At 46.4% G+C, this 21,146-nt stretch overlaps 1 protein-coding gene across 1 annotated transcript in view; it reads left to right on the forward strand.

Annotated features, from left to right (window-relative positions):
• The first annotated feature begins 2,221 nt into the window (after nt 1-2,221).
• The window catches only part of LOC147099788 (ferritin heavy chain-like), a 32,567-nt gene continuing 13,642 nt past the window's right edge, over nt 2,222-21,146 (forward strand). Inside the window, exons 1-2 of the mRNA XM_085969379.1 lie at nt 2,222-2,400; nt 2,644-2,769. Coding sequence (XP_085825505.1) covers nt 2,350-2,400; nt 2,644-2,769 — 177 coding nt within the window. The 5' untranslated portion in view covers nt 2,222-2,349. The remainder of the gene's footprint in view (nt 2,401-2,643; nt 2,770-21,146) is intronic.

The following is a 21,146-nucleotide window of genomic DNA, read 5'->3' on the forward strand; positions in this document are numbered from 1 at the left end:
CGATGGGCCGAATGGCCTCCTTCTGTGCTGCACTATTCTATGATTTTATGGAGACCAGAACCGTGCACTGTACTCCAAGTGCAGTCTAACCGAGGTTCTATACCAATTTAACACGTTGAACTCGGGTGTGGTTCGGCTGCAAGCACTCCCCGCACTGAGGTCAGAACGGCACTAATGGTAACTGTTTGCATCTCACAAAATCTATGAGGTCGACGTTCACCCCGCTCCGTGCCGATACATTTCCTACAGTCTGACTACAAAGAAGCACAGCCCTGGTAGCAGCTCCCCGAGTGACGGGCAAGATAATACACCCCTGTTTTTTCTGTAAGAGAAATTTCTGTCTTTACATCTGAAGGGATTGTGTGGTGGGGAGAAATATTTAATGGAAAGTCAAGCCTCATGGGTCCCGGTTCTACAGAATCTGAAAATGGGAATGAATAATACTCTGGTGTAGGTTCCATGACACACAAAGATGTTTCCAATCAATTTATTCCATTTTTTCGAACATTAATTCATGGGATGTGCGCGTCGCTGTCAACGGCCAGAATTTATTGCCCATCCCGAGTCACCCTGGAGAAGGTGGTGGTGAGCCGCCTTCTTGAACCGCTGCAGTCCATGTGGTGAAGGTACTCCCACAATGCTGTTAGGGAGGGAGTTCCAGGATTTTGACCCAGCGACGATGAAGGAACAATTGTAGGAAAATTCATCGATAGCGAAGGATGATTCTCAGCACTTTGAGCTTTTCGAAAGCAGCAAATTGTCATTTAATTCAAATGAGAGCATCAAACAACGAGAGACTTTCAGATTTGAAGAAGGCCAAGGAACCCAAAAGCAGTGACATCACCGAGACTGATCTCCCAAACCTGCTGGTTTTCCATAGCTCTGATTGGCTCTGGGTCTCCCCCCCTCCTCCCCCACACCCCCTCTCCTTTGTTAATTGGTGCCTGGATTCAGGAAAGATTCCTGATTGGCTCTCAGGGATTGTCAATCATCGTTGTTCATGTCATTCCTTGTTTCAATGCAGGCTGTCCCAGTAGTATAAATACAAGAGCTTGGGGGGGGTGGGGGGTAGAAAGGATTAGTTCTTGAACTTTCTAGGTGATAGTGAGCAGTAATAGTAGAACAGAAAATAGTGAAGATGGCCTCCCAAGTGCGTCAGAACTACCACAAGGACTGTGAGGATGCTGTCAACAAGCAGATCAACATGGAGCTCTATTCCTCCTATGTTTATCTCTCCATGGTGAGTCTTGTATTCCTTGTTGCTGTATTCTGAAAAGTTGGAAATTCTGCAGTTCCATGAACTGGTTTTAAACTATATTTCTCTTGACTTCCTTACCTGGGGAAGAAATCTTTGGGCAGTGAGTACTTCCGGGTGATCTTGTTGAGTTAATGGCCTGCTCCTTGTAGCAGCTGCACTCTGTTGACCAGGTTTAATATATGGAACGAGCTCAGCTGCTGCCTGAGTTTGTAACAGAAGAGCACAAACCTGGTCCAGTGACTGTTGGTGCTTGTTGACATGAGACAAAGTTCAGTTTCAGTGGGGTGACTGTAGTGAGTGACATGATGGCAGGTCCTCACTAGCTTTCTCTATAACTGGAAGTGAAGTCCTGGGAATCCTGGTGTTGAAGCCTTGTTCACTGAGCCTAGATCTCTTGCACTACATTGTGGTGTAAAACTACTGGAATTGAGGAATTTTCTCATTCCATGCCCAACTTCATTTTAGAATGGACAGAATAAGCATTTATATAGTTCCTTTGACTACCTCCCAAAGTACTTTGTAGCCAATGAATTCACCTGTTATGTGGGAAATGCAGCAGCCAATTTGTGCACAGTAAGCTCCCACAAACAATGAGAATGATCAGATCATCTGTTTTAGTGGTGTTGGTTGAGGGATAAATATTGTCCTGGGAAACTGGAGAGAACTCCCCTGTTCTCTGAAGTGCCTTGAGATCTTTCACATCCACCTGAGGACAGACAGGGCCTCTGTTTAACATCTCATCTGAATGACGGGAGGTAGAGGTGGTGCTACTTACCCAGCAGTAGAGTTTAGTTTGACTGGACATGAAATATAATCCTTAACATTAGTGTTTTTTTGCTGGTTGAGTCTTTCATCCTGGTTTTTTTTCTTGGGAGGAGAAGCTGGTCAACATGTTGATTAGTGAAGTGAATTATATTTTGCTTGTTTAACCAAAGGTATCTATTTTTGCAAAAATAAATAACTCACTCTGAAGCTGTTTAAAATTCTCTCCACAGTCCTATTACTTTGACCGGGACGATGTTGCCCTGCGTCACTTTGCCGAGTCCCTCAAGGAGCAGTCACATGAGAAACACGAGGATGCGGAGAAACTGATGAAATTCCAGAATCGGCGTGGAGGCCGGATCATCTTGGAGGACATCAAGGTTGGATTCAATAAATGAGTGGCTCTCTGTTGGGATCCCATTGTTTCCAATACTTTCTAAAGCAATTAGTTCCAATTTGATTCCATGGTTCTGGTGGCTTAATGCAGTAATTCTATATTCCTGTGACACATTGGTTCATGGTAACATGGACTTCTGGCTGCCTTTCACCCCTGTTTTCCTTGTCCTGTCTCGTGTATTTTTTTGTTTAATTCATTGTAAGTGAACTGTGACTTTCCCCTTCAGAAACCAGAGCAGGATGAGTGGAGCAATGGTCTGGAGGTGATGCAGAGAGCTCTGCAGCTGGAGAAGAATGTCAACCAGAGTCTGCTGGATCTGCACAAACTCTCCACTGGCAGCACCGACCCTCATGTAGGTTCCTAATGTGGGCTTTTTGGGTATGTTGGAGGTGGTGGACCCTTGCTGTCCTTGAGCCTATCAAATATCTCCAAGCCCAATTGCTTTGTGTTGGGGTGTCTCTCCTGGGTCCTTTGGGGGGTTGGCCAAATGTAGACATTGAGAATAAATGTCAGTGTATCCAAGATCTAAGCATCTATTATACATGAATTACTGGATCATTTGAGCAAATTTACATCATCTCGATTGCACCACTCGACTATCCTCCAGTCCAAGAGGATTTAAAATCCCAACTCTAGATGGAGGTGAGGGGGAGCTCCAGATGTTCCTTGATATCTGCTACTAGCCATAACTAGTTTTGCTTTTTGGTTTCAGTTGTGTGACTTCCTGGAGACCCACTACTTGGATGAGCAAGTGAAGATGATCAAGAAGCTTGGAGATCACATCACCAACTTGAAGAGACTGGGAGCCCCTGAGAATGGCATGGGAGAGTACCTGTTTGACAAGCACACCCTGGGGGAGAGTGACTGAAGCTTATTGTGTTCAGTACTCGTGTTTATATAATTGTGTGGGAGACCCTGTCCTTCAGGGAATGATGGGTTGTGTGACTTTGTACAAAGAGCTGTGAGACCTGGGCTCTATGTAATATCAACTGTCGCTAACTGTAAATAAACTGTTCAACATTGGACTGGATTTTGTCTCCTTGTAAATTTGAGTGGTTGATTATTTTCTGATTAACATTTGGTTGTCTTCAGACAAGAGCTATGCTGGGCTGTGTTTACACAGACTGAGAGGTTGCAGCCCCTCTTTCATTATTGGAAGGAGCTGCTCTCAATTTTTGGCTGCACTTCAGTCCCCCGCTCCTGATCTTTGGTCACCTGGTGTGGAGGGGAGCAGGCAGATCGGAGGACCTCCTCGTGGGACTGCTCCTGGGCCTGGCCAAAAAAATCTATCAATTGGTGTGGGCGGTCGAGGGGCTCATTTGGCCCGATTGCCTGCCTTCACTTCTACGGCCACGTTCACACCCTGGAGATGGAGCATGAGGTGGCCAGCGGCGCGCTCGAGACCTTCCACGACCGGAAGGTACCGTAGGGACTGGAGTGTATCATCACCCCCGGCAACCAAATTTTAATTTAAGTTTCATTAAACTTAAAACATTAAGTCAGTCTGTTTGTTTAAGGGTTGCTCAGAAAGAGTACACGTGGTTATTGCCTCTTCCCGCAATCCCGTCAGCTTAACTCAAACATCCTTTCTCCTGACGGATAGACCAGACTTACCACAGTACATGTCAAATACATGGAATGTACTCGTGCAGAAGGTAATATTTAAAACCTTACTAAAACACACATACACAGTTAACCATCATTTAAAGCTGGCATGAATCTAATAATGGGGGTGAGGCAGACCGATAGAAAGAGATTGGGATAGGTGGGTGGACAATGGCATTTAATTTGGGGAAAATACAAAAGAATGAGACTAGGAAAAAGAAAGACTTGCATTTCTATAGTGCCTTTTACAACCACCGGACATCTCAAAGCGCTTTACAGCCAATGAAGTACTTTTGAAGTGTAGCCACTGTTGTACTGTGGGAGCCAATTTGCTCCCACAAGCAACAATGTGAAAATGACCAGATAATCTGTTTTTGTGTTGGTTGAGGGAGAAATATTGGCCCCAAGACCCCAGGCATAACTCCCCTGTTTTTCTGTGAAATAGTGCCGCGGGATCTTTTACACCCACCTGAGAGCGCAGACAGGGCCTCGGTTTAACATCTCGTCAGAAAGACGGCGCCTCCGATAGTGCCGCACTCTCTCAGCACTGCACTGGACTGGTGTGTCAGCCTGACGTTATGTGCTTAGGTCCCTGGAGTGAGACTTGAACCCACAACATTTTGATAGAGGCAAGTGTGCTACCCACTGAGCCACAGCTAACAGTAGGGAAGGGAAACCAACAGGGGAATATAAATTAAATGGCTTTAGGCCACAAGCCACCAATATGGGAGATTAGTCGGGATAAAGAGGCAGATAACATGGAGAATTTACAGATGATTGAGATAGATATTGGTGGAGTGGGTGACTGAGAGCTTTTAGTTTCAGGGATCAGTCAGATGGACTCTGGGTTGCACTCTTGTCTCTGAGTCAGAATGTTACGGGTTCAATCCCACTCCAAAGACTTGAGCACAGAAATCTAGGCTGACACTGCAGTGCAATAATGCGGGAGTGCTGCACTGTCGGAGGTGCCGTTTTCTTGATGAGATACTAAACTGCGGCCCTATAGATGCTAAACAGGCCATTCGGCCCGACTGCTCCGTGCCAGTGTTTATGCTCCACACGAGCCTCCTCCCGCCCTTCTTCATCTAATCCGATCAGCATATCCTTCTATTCCTTTTGTTGTGTATGTACCTTTAAGAGAGAACTGACTTTACACTGTAGTACCGGCAGTGACCACACCTGTATATAAAGCCATAGCAGGCTTCTGTACTTCAGTTTAAGCTTAACCTCTGTTCAGTAAATACCTGTTATTATTGTTCTCCTGCAGTCCGTGTATTATTGATACGCGGACACTACACCTTTCTTACCAAACTTCCCCTTAAATGCATCTCTGCTCTTCGTCTCAACTACTCCATGTGGTAGTGAGTTCCACATTCTAACCACTGAAGAATTTGGTCCTGAATCCCCTGTTAGATTTATTAATGACTATCTTATATTTATGGCTCTGAGTTTTGGACTCCCCCACAAGGGAAAGCATTGCCTGCCTCTCTTCCGCGGCTATGTTCGCGCCCGGGTGGCCCTGGAGATGGAGCACGCGGTGTCCGCTGGCACGCTCGAGGCCTTCCGAGACCGGTGAGTGCCGCGGGGACTGGAGTGCATTATCGCCCCGGCCGATGTCATTCTAATCTAAGTTGATAAGTCTTATTTGACGTTTTCCTTAAATTTGGAGATAAATTGTACAACCAAAAGGAGGGACAACTGATCCCTGGCCGATGTTACTTTAATTTAAGTTGATGAACTTTATTTGACATTTTCTCTAGTTGCAGATAAATTGTGCAACCACAAAAGACCACAAGTGAAACCATTTTCTTTCCATCTACCTTATCAAAACACCTTCATCATTTTAAAGACCTCTATTAGGCCACCCTTCAGCCTTCTTATTTCTAGAGAAAAGAGCCCCAGCCTGTTCAGTCATTCCTGATCGATATAACCTCTCAGTTCTGCTATCATCCTTGTAAATCAAATGTGCACCTTCTCCAGTGCCTCTATATCCTTATTGTAATATTCTACTTAGAGCAGAGAAGGCTAAGGGGAGATTTGACAGAGGTGTTTAAAATCATGAAGGGTTTCGATAAAGTAAATAAAGAGAAACTGTTTCCAATGGCTGAAGGGTCGGTAACCAAAGGACACAGATTTAAGATGATTCGCAAAAGAATCAGAGGCGACAGGAGGAAAAACGTTGTTACACAAGGAGTGGTTAGGATTGGGAATGCGCTGCCTGATGGGGCGGTGGATACAGATTCAATAGTGGCCTTCAAAAGGGAATTGGATAAATACTTGAAGTAGAAAAAATTCCAGGTTCCTGGGGAAAGAGCGGGGGAGTGGGACTAACAGGATTGCTCTTTGAACGAGCTGGGACAGACTCGATGGGCCGAATGGCCTCCTTCTGTGCTGCACTATTCTATGATTCTATGGAGACCAGAACCGTGCACTGTACTCCAAGTGCAGTCTAACCGAGGTTCTATACCAATTTAACACGTTGAACTCGGGTGCGGTTCGGCTGCAAGCACTCCCCGCACTGAGGTCAGAACGGCACTAATGGTAACTGTTTGCATCTCACAAAATCTATGAGGTCGACGTTCACCCCGCTCCGTGCCGATACATTTCCTACAGTCTGACTACAAAGAAGCACAGCCCTGGTAGCAGCTCCCCGAGTGACGGGCAAGAAAATACACCCCTGTTTTTTCTCGAAGAGAAATTTCTGTCTTTACATCCGAAGGGATTGTGTGATGGGGAGAAATATTTAATGGAAAGTCAAGCCTCATGTGTCCCGGTTCTACAGAATCTGAAAATGTGAATGAATAATACTCTGGTGTAGGTTCCATAACACACAAAGATGTTTCCAATCAATTTATTCCATTTTTAGAATATTAATTCATGGGATGTGGGCGTCGCTGTCAACGGCCAGAATTTCTTGCCCGGCGCGAGTCTCCCTGGAGAAGGTGGTGGTGAGCCGCCTTCTTGAACCGCTGCAGTCCGAGCGGTGAAGGTACTCCCACAATGCTGTTAGGGAGGGAGTTCCAGGATTTTGACACAGCGACGATGAAGGAACAATTGGAGGAAAATTCATCGATAGCCAAGGATGATTCTCAGCACCTTGAGCTTTTGGAAAGCATCAAATTGTCATTTAATTCAAATGAGAGCATCAAACAACGAGAGACTTTCCGATTTGAAGAAGGTGAAGTAACCCAAAAGCAATGACATCACCGAGACTGATCTCCCAAACCTGCCGGTTTTCCATAGCTCTGATTGGCCCTGGGTCTCACCCCCTCCTCCCCCACACCCCCTCTCCTTTGTTAATTGGTGCCTGGATTCAGGAAAGATTCCTGATTGGCTCTCAGGGATTGTCAATCATCGTTGGTGATGTCATTCCTTGTTTGAATGCAGGCTGTCCCAGTGGTATAAATACAAGAGCTTGGGTTAGAAAGGGTTAGTTTTTGAACTTTTTAGGTGATAGTGAGCAGTAATAGTAGAACAGAAAATAGTGACGATGGCCTCCCAAGTGCGTCAGAACTACCACAAGGACTGTGAGGATGCTGTCAACAAGCAGATCAACATGGAGCTCTATTCCTCCTATGTTTATCTCTCCATGGTGAGTTTTGTATTCCTTATTGCTGTATTCTGATAAGTTGGAAATTCTGCAGTTCCATGAACTGGCTTTAAACTATATTTCTCTTGACTTCCTTATCTGGGGAAGCAATCTTTGGGCAGTGAGTACTTCTGGGTGACCTTGTTGAGTTAATGGCCTGCTCCTTGTAGCAGCTGCCCTCTGTTGACCAGGTTTAATATATGGAACGAGCTCAGCTGCTGCTTGAGATTGTAACAGAAGAGCACAAACCTCGTCCAGTGACTGTTGGTGCTTGTTGACATGGGACAAAGTTCAGTTTCAGTGGGGTGACTGTAGTGAGTGACATGTTGGCAGGTCCTCACTAGTTTTCTCTTTAACTGGAAGTGAAGTCCTGGGAAGCCTTTTTCACTGCCTAGATCTCTTGCACTACATTGTGGTGTAAAACTACTGGAATTGAGGAATTTTCTCATTCCATGCCCAACTTTGGTTTTTAGATTGGAAAGAATAAGCATTTATATAGTGCCTTTGACTACCTCCCATAGTGCTTTGTAGCCAATGAAGTCACCTGTTATGTGGGAAATGCAGCAGCCAATGTGTACACAGTAAGTGCTCTCAAACAGTGAGAATGAGAATGATCATATCATCTGTTTTAGTGGTGTTGGTTGAGGGATAAATATTGGCCTGGAAAACCGGAGAGAACTCCCCTGTTCTCTGAAGTAGTGCCTTGAGATCTTTCACATCCACCTGAGAACAGACAGGGCCTCTGTTTAACATCTCATCTGAATGACTGACTGACTGACTGACAGGAAGTAGAGTTTAGTTTGACTGGACATGAAATATAATCCTGAATATTAGTTATTGCTTTGTATTTTTTTGCTGGTTGAATCTTTCATCCTGGTTTTTATTGGGAGAAGCTGGCCAACATGTTCAGATTAGTGAAGTGAATTGCATTTTGCTAGCTAACCAATGCTGGCTCGAGGCTAAAGGGATCTGAATTTTGATCAGCCATGATCTCAATAAATGGCGGACCAGGCTCAAGGGGCCGAATGGCCTACTCCTGTCTTTTTTGTTTCTATCTATTTTTGCAAGATTAAGAACTCACCAACTAACTAGGGGTACATATAATAATCTTGCATTGTATATGAAGATCTAGGTCTGCTGAAGCTGTTTAAAATTCTCTCCACAGTCCTATTACTTTGACCGGGATGATGTTGCCCTGCGTCACTTTGCCGAGTTCCTCAAGGAGCAGTCACATGAGAAACACGAGGATGCTGAGAAACTGATGAAATTCCAGAATCGGCGTGGAGGCCGAATCATCTTGGAGGACATCAAGGTTGGATTCAATAAATGCGTGGCCCTCTGTCGGGATCCCCTTGTTTCCAATACTTTCTAAAGCAATTAGTTCCAATTTGATTCCATAGTTTTGGTGGCTTAATGCAGTAATTCTATATTCCTGTGACACATTGGTTCATGGTAACATGGACTTCTGGCTGCTTTTCACCCCTGTTTTCCTTGTGCTGTCTTTGTTTAATTCATTGTAAGTGAACTGACTTTCCCCTTCAGAAACCAGAGCAGGATGAGTGGAGCAATGGTCTGGTGGTGATGCAGAGAGCTCTGCAGATGGAGAAGAATGTCAACCAGAGTCTGCTGGATCTGCACAAACTCTCCACTGGGAGCACCGACCCTCATGTAAGTTCTTGACGTGGGATGTTGGAGGTGGTGGAACCTCTCCAGGCCCAATCGCTTTGTGTTGGGGTGTCTCTCCTGGGTCCTTCAGGGTGTTGGGGAGAGGATGGGGCGGTTGGCCTAATGTGGACATTGAGAATAAATACAATGTTTCCAGGATCTAAGCATCTATTGTACAGGAATTACTGGATCATTTGAGCAAATATAAATCATCTCGCTTACACCACTTGACTATCCTCCAGTCCAAGAGGATTAAAATCCCAACTCCAGGGGTGGGGGGGAACTCAGATGATTGTTGCTATCTGCTGCTGGCCATAACTAGTTTCACTTTGTTTCTTTCTTTCAGTTGTGTGACTTCCTGGAGACCCACTACTTGGATGAGCAAGTGAAGATGATCAAGAAGCTTGGAGATCACATCACCAACTTGAAGAGACTGGGAGCCCCTGAGAATGGCATGGGAGAGTACCTGTTTGACAAGCACAGCCTGGGGGAGAGTGACTGAAGCTTATTGTGTTCAGTACTTGTGTTTATATAACTGTGTGGGAGACCCTGTCCTTTCAGGGACTGATGGGTTGTGTGACTTTGTACAAAGAGCTGAGAGACCTGGGCTCTCAATGTAATATCAACTGTCACTAACTGTAAATAAACTGTTCATTGGACTGGATTTTGTGTCCTTGTAAATTTGAGTGGTTGCTTATTTTCTGATTAACATTTGGTTGGCTTCAGACAAGAGCTACACTGGGCTGTGTTTACATGGAATGTGAGAGGTGGCAACCCCTCTTTCATTCATTATTTGAAGGGGCTGCTCTCAATTTTTGGCTGTACTTCAGTCCCACGCTCCTGATCTTTGGTCACCTGGTGGGGAGCGGGCAGGTCGGAGGACCTCCTCATAGGACTGCTCCTGGGCCTGGCCAAAAAGGCCATTAATGGGTCCAGGCAGCGGGTGGTCGAGGGAGTTGTTCGGCCCGATTGCCTGTGTCTTCCGTGGCCATGTTTGCGCCCGGGGGGCCCTGGAGATGGAGCACGCGGTGTCTGCTGGCATGCTCATGCCCTTCCGTGACGGGTGGGCGCTGCTGGGACTGGAGTGCATCATCACCCCCGACAACTAAGTTTCATTTGATGTTTTAAGTTGCAGACAATTTGTTTAACCACCCATCTAGACTAGTGGAATTGTCCGGATTCCTTTCTTGGTGAAGAAAATTTCTGGGGGTGGGGGGAAATGAATACTCTCTTCATGGAGTCCCATTGGCCTGGAACCACACTGCACTCGGTTTCAACTGCCAAAGCTGCCACTTCTAAGCCTAATGGAGAGTTGGAGAATAGAGCAAGGTAACTATAGGATAAACAATTAGAGACTTGGTCACAGTGTTAGAGCTTTATCTGAGTTTTGACCTTGGGTGAAAATCTGAGGTTATTCTCAACATGCCTGTATCACATGAACATCAGTCCACTAGTCCCACTTTTCCTTACTTGAGCTTTCATTCAATAGTGTTAGACCTTTGATGTGCTTTCTTAGCCTGTTCCTTCCTGTTGATCCCACAGGGTTGTGACCCAATCAGGAACACAAGGTATCCATGGAACCCCAGCACTGTCCTTCCCTCACCAGATTTAGGGAAATATCAGTAACTCTCATCTCAATGATTTCCTGGACTTCCTGTTCCACCAGAGAAGATTCACCAGTCTCCTCGCCACTTTCCTCCTGGACAGTCGAACATCAAGAGCGATTAATCACTGAAATAAGTCTATACCAGATAGTCTCTTCACACCAGTGGGACAATGTATGCACAACCAACACTGCACACAGTGATTGCCAGCAACTGGGACCAGACAGCGGGCGGTCGAGGGGGTCGTTCGGCCTGACTACCTGTCTCTCTTGCGGGGCCACGTTCATGCCCGGGTGTCCCTGTAGATGGAGCACGCGGTGTCCACCGGCACGCTCGAGGCCTCCTGTGACCGGTGGGCGCCGCGGGGTCTGCAGTGCATCTTCAACCCCCGGCAACCAAATTTCAATTTAATTTGTTAAATTTCACTTAATGTTTTGAGTTTAGTTACAGTCTGTTTGTTTATGGGTAGCTCTAAAAGAGTACAGAGTGATTGCCTCTATCTTCCCGCAATCCCCCCCAATCCTGTCAGCTTAACTCAAACATCCTTTCCCCTGGCGGATAGACCAGACTTATCACAGTACATGTCAAATACATGGAATGTACTCGTGCAAAAGGTAATATTTAAAACATTACAAAAACACACATACACAGTTAACCATCATTTAAAGCTGGCATGAATCGAATAATGAGGGTGAGGCTTGTTGTGTATGTACCTTTAAGGGAATAACTGGTCTTAGACTGCAGTACCGGCAGTGACCACCCCTGTATAAAAGGCCCTAGCAGGCTTCTGTAGTTTCAGTTTCAAGCTGCCTCTTGTTCAGTAAAGTACCTGTTAAACTGTTCTACCGAAGTCCGTGTATTATTGAGGCGCGGACTTTACAGTGGCGACGAGTAAGTTCGAACTCGCCTGCGGTGTGGCCTCATCTCACGGGGATCTCGCCTGAAAGGAAGGTCCTGGAAGGTCGTAGCCTGAGCAACGGGCGTCGACCGAGGGCAACCGCCCAAAGAATCCATCGGTGTTTGGAGAATTGTGGGAGAGACTGTGGTTCCAGCGAATCGTGCTGGTAGCAGGTAGCGCGCTGACCCTTCCGGACTGCGGCGGGCTCAAGCTTGATTGAGCGGCTCTACAAATCGGGCCGTGCAGCGTCGCCGGGAAAAGAAAACGAGAGAGAGGGTGGAGCGCACAGGGCGCGGTCGGTGCTCGAGAACAGGACAGCGGAGAGAAACCAAACGGGGGGGGAAGGAAAGCGAGACACGCCGAAGCTGCGGGTCGCTGCCATTACCCCGTAGAACGCTAGGAGCAGCGTGGCAGTAAGGGGAAGAAGCAAAAGCGCGGGAGGTGCCATTTTAAATCGCCCAAGATGCCGAAAAGTGGCAGTATCACTGCTTTCGACAACGAGGTAGAAGACTGGACCACGTATGTAGAAAGAATCGATGTGTACTGCAAGGCAAATGAGGTGGCCGATGGAAAGAGGGCATCGGTATTATTAAATCTGATGGGTGCGAATACGTACGGCCTATTGCGGAATTTAATTACCCCAGCTAAACCAATGGAGAAAACTTTTGAGGAGATTGTTCATATCTTACAGGAACACCTAAGCCCTACACCACTGCTGATAGCAGAAAGATTCAAGTTCCATAAAAGAAACCAGCACAAAGATGAGAGCAATGCTGACTACCTTACGGAACTACGCAAGTTATCGAAGCACTGCCGGTTTGGAGCAGGACTGGCAGACACCTTACAGGATAAGTTTGTCTGCGGGCTCCAGAGTGAAGGAACCCAGAAACGACTACTTTCAAAAAAGGACCTGACACTAGAACAGGCTTTCAGCGTGGCAGTATCCTATGAAGCAGCAGCACGGGGAGCTGCGGAAATACAACAGAAACCACAAGAATACAGCGCTAACGAAATGGCGTATGGAGCCGAAAAGTGCTATCGCTGCGGCAGAACAACCCATGAGCAGAAGGACTGCTGGTTTAAAGACGAAATATGCAGGCGATGCGGAAAAATGGGACATATAGCAAGAGTCTGCAGGTCGGGAAAGAAGACCAACATGACAAGAACTACTAAGGAACAGTACAGGAAAGTAAAGAAACTGACAGATAGTAGTTCCGAAGATCAGGAGAGTGATAAGGACTCCGGGAGCAGGCGACTAAGTTGTTTAAAATTACACAACGTGATCGCAAAAGAAGATCACCGAACCATTTGGGTCACCCTCATGATAGCAGGGTCCCCAGTGAAGATGGAATTGGACACAGGATCAGCCCTAACTGTCATGAATCGACGAGACTATGAGCGGCTATTCTCACACATACCCTTAAAGGACACGTCCATTGTATTGAAGACATACACGGGGCAAAAGGTCTACCCCAGAGGAAAAATAAGGGTGCCAGTTGAATATAACGGAAAGGAAACACAGAAACTATACATGTATATACTACGAGATGGAGGACCACCATTATTGGGACGTGAATAGATCCGAAGACGACAATTGGATTGGCATTCCATTCTGGCACTAACTGTGACTGACAAAAAAGATGATGACGTCGCACCTGGACGCCTGTCACAAATTCTATCTGACGCGGAAGAGGTGTTCCAACAAGGACTTGGGACTCTAAAAGGAGTAAAGGCAACCATAAAGATTGAGGATGACGCAACCCCAAAATTTTTCAAGGCCAGACCGGTGCCATACGCGATACGCCCAGCTGTGGAAGCTGAACTGGAGAGTCTGGAGCATTCGGGGGTGCTGTCTAAGGTGGACTGGAGCGAGTGGGCCACACCCATCGTTCCTGTAATGAAGAAAGCATTGAGCAGCACACCTGGGGAGCCAAGGAAGGTTCGCATCTGTGGGGACTTCAAGGTGACTGTGAACCCAGTCCTGCACACAGTACAGTATCCCCTTCTGCGGATAGAAGTTATTTTCGCCTCACTATCTGGAGGGAAACGTTTTACAAAGACTGACCTGGCTCAAGCGTATCTACAAATGGAGGTGGAAGAAGCATCTAGGAAATACCTCACGATAAACACTCACAAAGGCCTTTAGCAGTACAATCGACTGGTATTTGGGGTAGCATCGGCCCCGGCTATGTGGCAGAGGGCAATGGAACAAGTCCTGCAAGGGATCCCGGGGACCCAGTGTTATTTGGACGACATCCTGGTTACGGGCGAAAATGACAATGAACACCTTGCCAACCTGGAACAGGTGCTCACGAGATTGCAGGAATATGGGCTACGAGCCAACCGTCCCAAATGCGAGTTCTTCAGGAGACAAATCTCGTATTGTGGCCACATGATTGATGGGGAAGGGTTGCATAAGTCGCCGGACAAGATTGAGGCTGTAGTCAAGGCTCCAGCACCAGAAAATGTATCGCAACTGAGGTCGTTCCTCGGGTTGGTGAACTACTACCATAAGTTCTTGCTGAATTTATCTACAATTCTGCACCCACTGAACGCCCTCCTTCAAACTGGTGTAACATGGAAATGGAGTGATGAGTGTAAGCGTGCCTTTCAGGAATATAAATGCCAAATCACTTCAAAAGAAGTATTGGCCCACTACAACCCAACACTACCGATTCGGTTGGCATGTGATGCGTCACCTTACGGCATTGGAGCGGTGCTGTCACACAAATTCCGTGACGGTTCAGAGAGGCCAATAGCCTTTGCATCGCGCTCGCTAACCTCAGCCGAGCGTAACTACGCCCAGATTGACGGGAGGCCCTCAGCCTGGTGTGGGGGGTGAAGAAGTTCAATCACTATCTGCACGGGCAGAAATTCACCCTACTGACTGATCATCAGCCCCTGGTCTCAATTTTTAACCCAAAGAAGGGCGTTCCGGTGATGACGGCACAACGGCTGCAGAGATGGTCACTTTTTCTAGGGGCACATCAGTATGACATAGAGTACAAAGGTACGAAACAACATGGAAACGCTGATGGGCTGTCGCGCCTACCGTTGCCTACGGCGGAAGAAGCATCTGCAGTGGACCCTGTGTAGATGTTCCATGCGACCATAGTCGAATGTTTGCCTGTTACAAACGCAAGTATTGAGAAGGAAACCCGAAATGACCCGACACTCTCTCGGGTCTATGATTTGATGGTGAAGGGATGGCCAGCATATGGCGACTCACTGTTGCCAGCATTCTCGCCAAGGAGGGAACAGCTGTCAGTGTGCCGGGGAACCTTGATGTGTGGATCCCGAGTGGTAATTCCACCCAAGTTGAGAGATAGAGTACTCAGTGAGCTTCACGAGGGTCATCTGGGGGGGGGTAAAAATGAAGAGCCTAGCCAGGGCGTTTGTGTGGTGGCCGGGAATCGATAAAGAAATCGAGGATATGACCAAGAGATGCACAGGATGCCAGAAGGTCCAAAATGCTCCACCACAGGCCCCGCTACATCCATGGGAGTGGCCCTCATCTCCATGGCAACGGGTACACATTGATTTCGCTGGTCCATTTATGGACTCAATGTTTCTAATCGCTGTGGACGCCCATTCGAAATGGCCAGAGGTCATTAAAATGTCCTCCACCACCACGGAGAAAACTATTGCAGTCCTAAGGACCATCTTCGCCAGGAATGGGTTACCAGAACAGATCTGTTCCGACAATGGCCCACAGTTTGTGTCTGAGGATTTCCGGAGGTTCCTGAAGAATAATGGGGTGAAACATTACACATCTGCCCCATATCATCCAGCCACAAATGGATTGGCTGAGAGGTTTGTTCAGACCTTTAAAAAGGCCACGAAGGCAATGTATAATGACGACATGCCACTGCAACACAAGGTGGATAACTTCCTGTTTGCTTACCGGAATGCGACACATGCAGTAACCAACCAAACTCCAGCCGTACTGTTTTTCAACCGGAGACTAAGATGTCGCTTGGATTTGCTCAAACCAAACATAAGACGAGATGTTGAGGATAAGCAGTTCCAGCACTTAAATGAGAAGCCAACCGGGAGCTTCGAGATAGGGCAACCAGTCTTGGCCCGCGACTACCGAACAGAAAAATGGCAGCCAGGCACGATATGCACACAGCAGGGACCACTAATGTACACAGTGGACGTTGGAGAGAGCATCGTGAGACGCCATGCTGACCAGATTCTAGAGACACAGGAACAAGCCAAGCCTGTACCACAAGCATGTGCACCTGGTAATGAGCCCGAAGTACAGATTGCGTCTACCTCAGAAGCAGGAGTATTGGAAGCTGACGAACCAACCAATGACAATGAGCCAGAATTGACTCCACCGCCAGAACAGGATACTCAAGAAAGGCGCTATCCAGTCCGGATCAGGAAGCCTCTTCAAAGACTGAACTTATAAATGACTATTTCAGTTGATGTATATATTACTGAGGAAATTGTAATTGTAATTAGTTATTATTTAGTTGGGAAATGAATGTTATGTGCTGTTTATCTAAAAGGGGAGGAATTGTTGTGTATGTACCTTTAAGGGAATAACTGGTCTTAGACTGCAGTACCGGCAGTGACCACCCCTGTATAAAAGGCCCTAGCAGGCTTCTGTAGTTTCAGTTTGAAGCTGCCTCTTGTTCAGTAAAGTACCTGTTAAACTGTTCTCCCGAAGTCCGTGTATTAGTGAGGCGCGGACTTTACAAGGCGGACCTACAAATACAAAGGGATCGGGATAGCTGGGTGGAAAATGGCATTTTAATGTTGGAAAATACAAAAGAATGAGACTAGGGAAAAGAAAGACTTGAATTTCTATAGCGCCTTTCATGACCACCGGATGTCTCAAAGCACTTTACAGCCAATGAAGTACTTTTTGAAGTGTAGTCACTGTTGTAATGTAGGAAGCATAGCAGCCAATTTGCACACAGCAAGCTCCCACAAACAACAATGTGATAATGACCAGATCATCTGTTTTTGTTATGTTGGTTGAGGGATTAATATTAAAAGAAAGCACAATTTACACTTCATCTAGAGCCATCCTTTGTTTCTTAACCTGTCCCATTACCATCTCCCTTTGCCTTGAATATCTCTCAATGTCTCTTAATCTCTCCTGCCGTCCATCCTATCACAGACCTTCCCTTTTGTTCTTTCCTCCCCTCCCCCCTTTCCCAGCCTCTTCACTTGCTTAAGAATCTGTTCCATTTCCGGCTTTTTTCCAGTTCTGACGAAAGGTCATCGACCTGAAACGTTGACTCTGTTTCTCTCTTCACAGACGCTGCCTGACCTGCCGAGTGTCTCCGGCATTTTCTGTTTTTATTTGAGGGATAAATAGGACAACCCAGCCTATCCAATCTTTCCTCATAGCTAAAATTCTTCAGCACAGGCAACGTCCTCGTAAATCTCCTCTGTACCTTCTCCAGTGCAATCACATCCTTCCTGTAATGTGGTGACCAGAACTGCACGCAGTACTCTAGCTGCGGCCTAACCAGTGTTTTATACATTTCAAGCATAACCTCCCTGCTCTTATATTCTATGCCTCGGCTAATAAAGCAAGTATCCCGTATGCCTTCTTAACCACCTTATCTACCTATCCAGCTAACTTCAGAGATCTGTGGACATGCACTCCAAGGTCCCTCTGATCTTCTGCACTTCTCAGTGTCCTACCATTTAACCCTTGCCTTGTTAGCCCTCCACAAATGCATGACCTCACACTTCTCCAGATTGAATTCCATTTGCCATTGTTCTGCCCACCTGACCAGTCCATTGATATCTTCCTGCAGTCTTCAGCTTTCTTCATTATCAACCACACAGCCAATTTTTGTATCATCTGCAAACTTCTTAATCATACTTCCTACATTCAAGTCTAAATCATTGATATATACCACAAAAAGCAAAGGACCCATTACTGAGCCCTGCGGAACCCCACTGGAAACAGCCTTCCAGTCACGAAAACACCCTTCGACCATTACCCTTTGTTTCCTGCCTCTGAGCCAATTCTGGATCCAACTTGCCCCTTTGCCTTGGATCTCATGGGCTTTTACTTTTGTGACCAGTCTGCCTTGCAGGACCTTATCAAAAGCCTTGCTAAAATCCATATAGACTACAACAAACGCACTACTCTCATCGACCCTCCTTGTTACCTCCTCAAACAATTCAATGAAGTTAGTCAGACATGACCTTCCCTTAACATATCCATGCTGACTGTCCCTGATTAATCTGTGTCTTTCTAAATGAAGATTTATCCTGTCGCTCAGAAATGTTTCTGTAAAGTCTGTGGGTTGTATAGCGAAGTAATACACAGACTACAAGAGTAACTTAAACAGGACTTTACTATTCGAAGGTCAGGGCGAATCTGCCCAATAAATTCTGCCACAGCACTTATATACCGGTGTGGTCACCGTCGGTATTACAGTATACAGCAGCCAGGATAAAGTAGTGCCACACCTAAAATAGTTCTCTTAAAGGTGGACGGTTACATACAATAGTTCTCTTAAAGGTAGAACAGTTACATACACTACAATCCTCCCTTTTTAGCTTACAACATACTTATTCCCCATTGACATAACATCATAACATATCCAACTTCATGTTACAACAGTTCACAGAGGTAGTCTCTGCGGAAACAGTTCACAGATTCAGTCTCTGCGGGAAACAGTTCACAGATTCAGTCTCCGATCTTCTTGACTCGGTCCGGACCACGCCTCCGTGGTGTAGTCGGGTCACCTTGCTAGAGGGACTCATCCCATAGTCCTTCCCTAGACTTAACAGCTTTACTTCCATCACTTCTGAACCAGCATTGCTGACTTTTTAAAACAAACAAAAAACAGTTGGATTGCCTTGGGAAATTTTCCTACTTTCCAACTGATTTGGCTCCGTTCGGGGGACCACGTGTGTGATCGGGTAGAGGTAATAATGGTTCAGATGGTTATCATCTTCTGCTTCGTCTTTTCCTTTTTTGCTTCTTGGAGACTCTCGGGGCTCCATTGTCAGCTACCAGCTGTAACGCCACCATCTCCCTATGTTCCTTAGACTTTAAGTGATTCATCCTGATTTCGGCACTTTGGGAGTTCTCGGCACAAGCTGGGCAGACCAGGTCCTCGTAATATTCAGTGTCACTCAACAGATCATGGTAATATTCGGTGTCGTCCTGAGCTAGGCCCGCGAGAGGGTCTTCTATTTGCTCCTTACCCAGCTGGACGTTAGCCGACTTTTGTTCCAAATCCCGACATCTGTCCTGAAGAGACTTCATCATGCGTTCAGATTCATCCCGCTTTTTCTGGGCTTCCTGCAAGTCTTTTACTAATGACCTCATTTGTGATTTCAATAATTCAACTTCATTCGGAGATTGATTGATCGGACTATTCAATCCCTCTACTGAAGTAGCTGTTTCAGTATTCTGTTGTTCTACATTGCCGTGCGTCAGCGTACTTTTGGCATCCAAGGGCTGTTCTGCTGCAGACTTCTCAGTCTGGGTTGCCACCTCAGCTCTTCCAATGACTTTTGAGAGCTCCCTTCCCTTTGAAGATTGAGGCTCGTATTTAAGTTTTTCCCATTTTAGAGTTTTATCCCTCAGCATATGAATGAGTTGGCTGACTGTTAACTCTTCTGCCATCATCCCTTTTCCATTAACTACAGGGCTGTTTATAACCTTGCCCTGGACGAGTTGGCTGACTGTTAACTCTTCTGTCCTCATCCCTTTTCCATTAGCTGCAGGGCTGTTTAGAACCTTGTCCTGGGGCTCCTTTGCTGCTTCTACTTCGCCATCATCCGCAGCCCCCATCATTCGAATTTCCACAAATGAATCGTCCGGTGATGCTGCACCCAACTTCAGTAGGAGCTCGGAAGTCATGTCGACCAACTCAGCTTTTTCTGCCTGCAACCTGCTAACCAGCGCCTTCAGTTGCGGCCCATCTTGTTCCACCGGATTGGAGCACGCCCCTTCAGAAGCCGAATCAGCTTTGATTCGTTTGGCCTCCTCGTGCAGACGGTTTGTGTGCTCCTGCTCCCTTTTCTTCCCCAGCTGCTTCTGTTGTCTTTCCAGATTCTCCCATTCGGTATCATAGAACTTTTTCATTGCTTTCATCTCTTGCTCGAGACGGCAATTCAATTGTTCTAATTGCTGTCGTAATCTGAAATAAGTTTGCGTTCGAGCTCGATGTTCCTCAGTAATATATATGTCTGTAACTTGAACAGACTCAGAATTCTCTGTCAAGCTATGTTGTTGTTGTTCAGAGGAATTCTGTTCTGAAACTTTGTTCTCCTCTGGAGCATAAGCCTTTATGCCCACATTCGTTCTACCAACCGTAGTCAGCAAGTTCATTTTAGACTTGTCTTTCATGCTTGGGCTGGTCTTATCGTCATCCGTTTCAGAGTCTGAGCTGATTGTCTGCCCCGAGTCCTCACTCGTTATTGCTTTGAGGTAGTGCCATTCCATGTCTATTTTCTTGATCCACTCCCGTCCTAGAAGTGGTGGTCCTCCCTCAGGTAGTACGTATAAGTCCATTCCGGGGTGTTCTTTGCCCCTGTCTCTCACCTTGACTCTTATCTTTCCCATGGGGTATACTTTATGCCCCGTGTATGTCTGCAATACGAACTTGGTATCTCTCAAGGGTATATGTGAGAATAGCCGGTTGTAATCCCTTCGATTTATGACTGATAGGGCTGATCCAGTGTCCAATTCCATTCTCACTTGGACTCCGGCTATTTTTAGCATGACCCAGATAGTTTGTCGGTCAGCTTCCTTACTCACATTATGAATTCTCAGACTACCCAGTTCCTGGCCGCTTGGGTCTGAATCCAAATTCTGTTCATCTGAACTCTTCTCAACCACCTTGTGTACTTTGTTGTACTTTTCCTGTGATGGCTTTTTTTTTTTTTGGTTGTTGGTCTTCTTCCCTGACCGGCATACTTTCGCTATGTGACCCAGTTTGCCACATTTCCTACAGTCCTGGTTTTTAAACCAGCATTGGTTCTGGTCGTGTGTTGTCTTCCCACAACGATAACATTTCGTTGCACCCGAAGTAATTTGATCCACACTGAGGACCGCTGCCTTCAGCTGCATTTCCGCAGTTCCTTTCGCTGCGGCTTCGTGTGATGCTGCAATAAGGACAGCCCTATCCAGTGTAAGGTCGTTCTCTTCGAGCAGTCGCTTTTGCATTCCTTCCTTCGACAACCCGCACACGAACTTGTCTCGCAATGCCTCTGTCAGATTTCTTCCAAACTGGCAGTATTTCGCTAGCCTACGCAGTTCGACCAAGTATTCCGCGTTGCTTTCCTCTTTCCGTTGCGTTCTCGCATAAAATTTGAATCGTTCCGCCAACATCAGCGGTGTGGGGTTCAAGTGATCCTTCAGAACAGCAACAATA

This window comes from Somniosus microcephalus, chromosome 28 (genome assembly GCF_052327205.1).
Source record: "Somniosus microcephalus isolate GS21.2 chromosome 28, FLI_Smic_1.0, whole genome shotgun sequence".
NCBI lineage: Eukaryota > Metazoa > Chordata > Chondrichthyes > Squaliformes > Somniosidae > Somniosus > Somniosus microcephalus.